The 729-nt window shown below is 46.0% G+C and overlaps 1 protein-coding gene across 1 annotated transcript; it reads left to right on the top strand.

Annotated features, from left to right (window-relative positions):
• Positions 1-60: 60 nt before the first annotated feature.
• LOC107581060 (inactive serine/threonine-protein kinase TEX14-like) lies at positions 61-700 on the top strand (the record flags this gene model as incomplete). The annotated part of the gene is made up of 3 exons (XM_016266636.1): positions 61-175; positions 263-428; positions 561-700. Coding segments are annotated over 3 exons (421 nt in total), but the record flags the coding sequence as incomplete, so codon positions are not given.
• Between the last annotated feature and the right edge of the window lie 29 nt (positions 701-729).

Below are 729 nucleotides of genomic sequence, written 5' to 3'. Positions count from 1 at the left end.
TTTTTTTTTTAAATGATTGTACATGTTTCATTATTGCTTTTTATATTACATCTTCCATAGGTGTGGGAGTTGACAGCATGAACCACCTTGGACAGACATCACTCTTTTGTGCGTCTCTCCTTGGCTTTACTGGTGTAGCAGAGAAACTTTTACAGTATGGAGCGAACCCAAATCAGTAAGGCCAAACCTAATAATCACCCATGGTGCTGGTTTGAATATGATAGTAGCATATTATCTCATGTGCGATGTTTATATCCACCAGCCGCTGTAATGATGGAAGTACTCCCGTCCATGCTGCAGTTTTCTCTTGTAATCCCTGGTTGCTGAGTTCACTGATGGATGCTGGCGGGGACCTGCGTCTCCATGATGATCAGGGCCGGATACCGAAGGACTGGGCCAAGGCAGGCGCTCAGGAGAACAGTCCGAAGGTCTGTGCTGACTGTTTAGATGCTGCTTTGGTTCTGTATGAATAAAATGCAGTACCAGTGTCTTTGTCATGACGGATGCAGCTTCTGCAGTGAAAAGACACCATTAGAACATTGGTTCTTCCCTATCTACAGATGCTTGCTTTTCTGAAGAGATGCGAGTCTCAAATGCAGAGCTTGTTGCAAACACATCTGTCCAGAGATGCGCGTACCACCCTGACCTCCTCAAAGACACTGCTGAGCTCTGCATCCCTGCTCAAGCTCTTGCGACCTTGGTAAGATCTGCAGTACTTCTCTGGCCATT

The sequence above is a fragment of the Sinocyclocheilus grahami genome, unplaced genomic scaffold (genome assembly GCF_001515645.1).
Source record: "Sinocyclocheilus grahami isolate Dianchi unplaced genomic scaffold, SAMN03320097.WGS_v1.1 scaffold68959.1, whole genome shotgun sequence".
In the NCBI taxonomy this organism is placed as follows: domain Eukaryota; kingdom Metazoa; phylum Chordata; class Actinopteri; order Cypriniformes; family Cyprinidae; genus Sinocyclocheilus; species Sinocyclocheilus grahami.
This window is presented reverse-complemented; position numbering and strand designations above follow the sequence as displayed.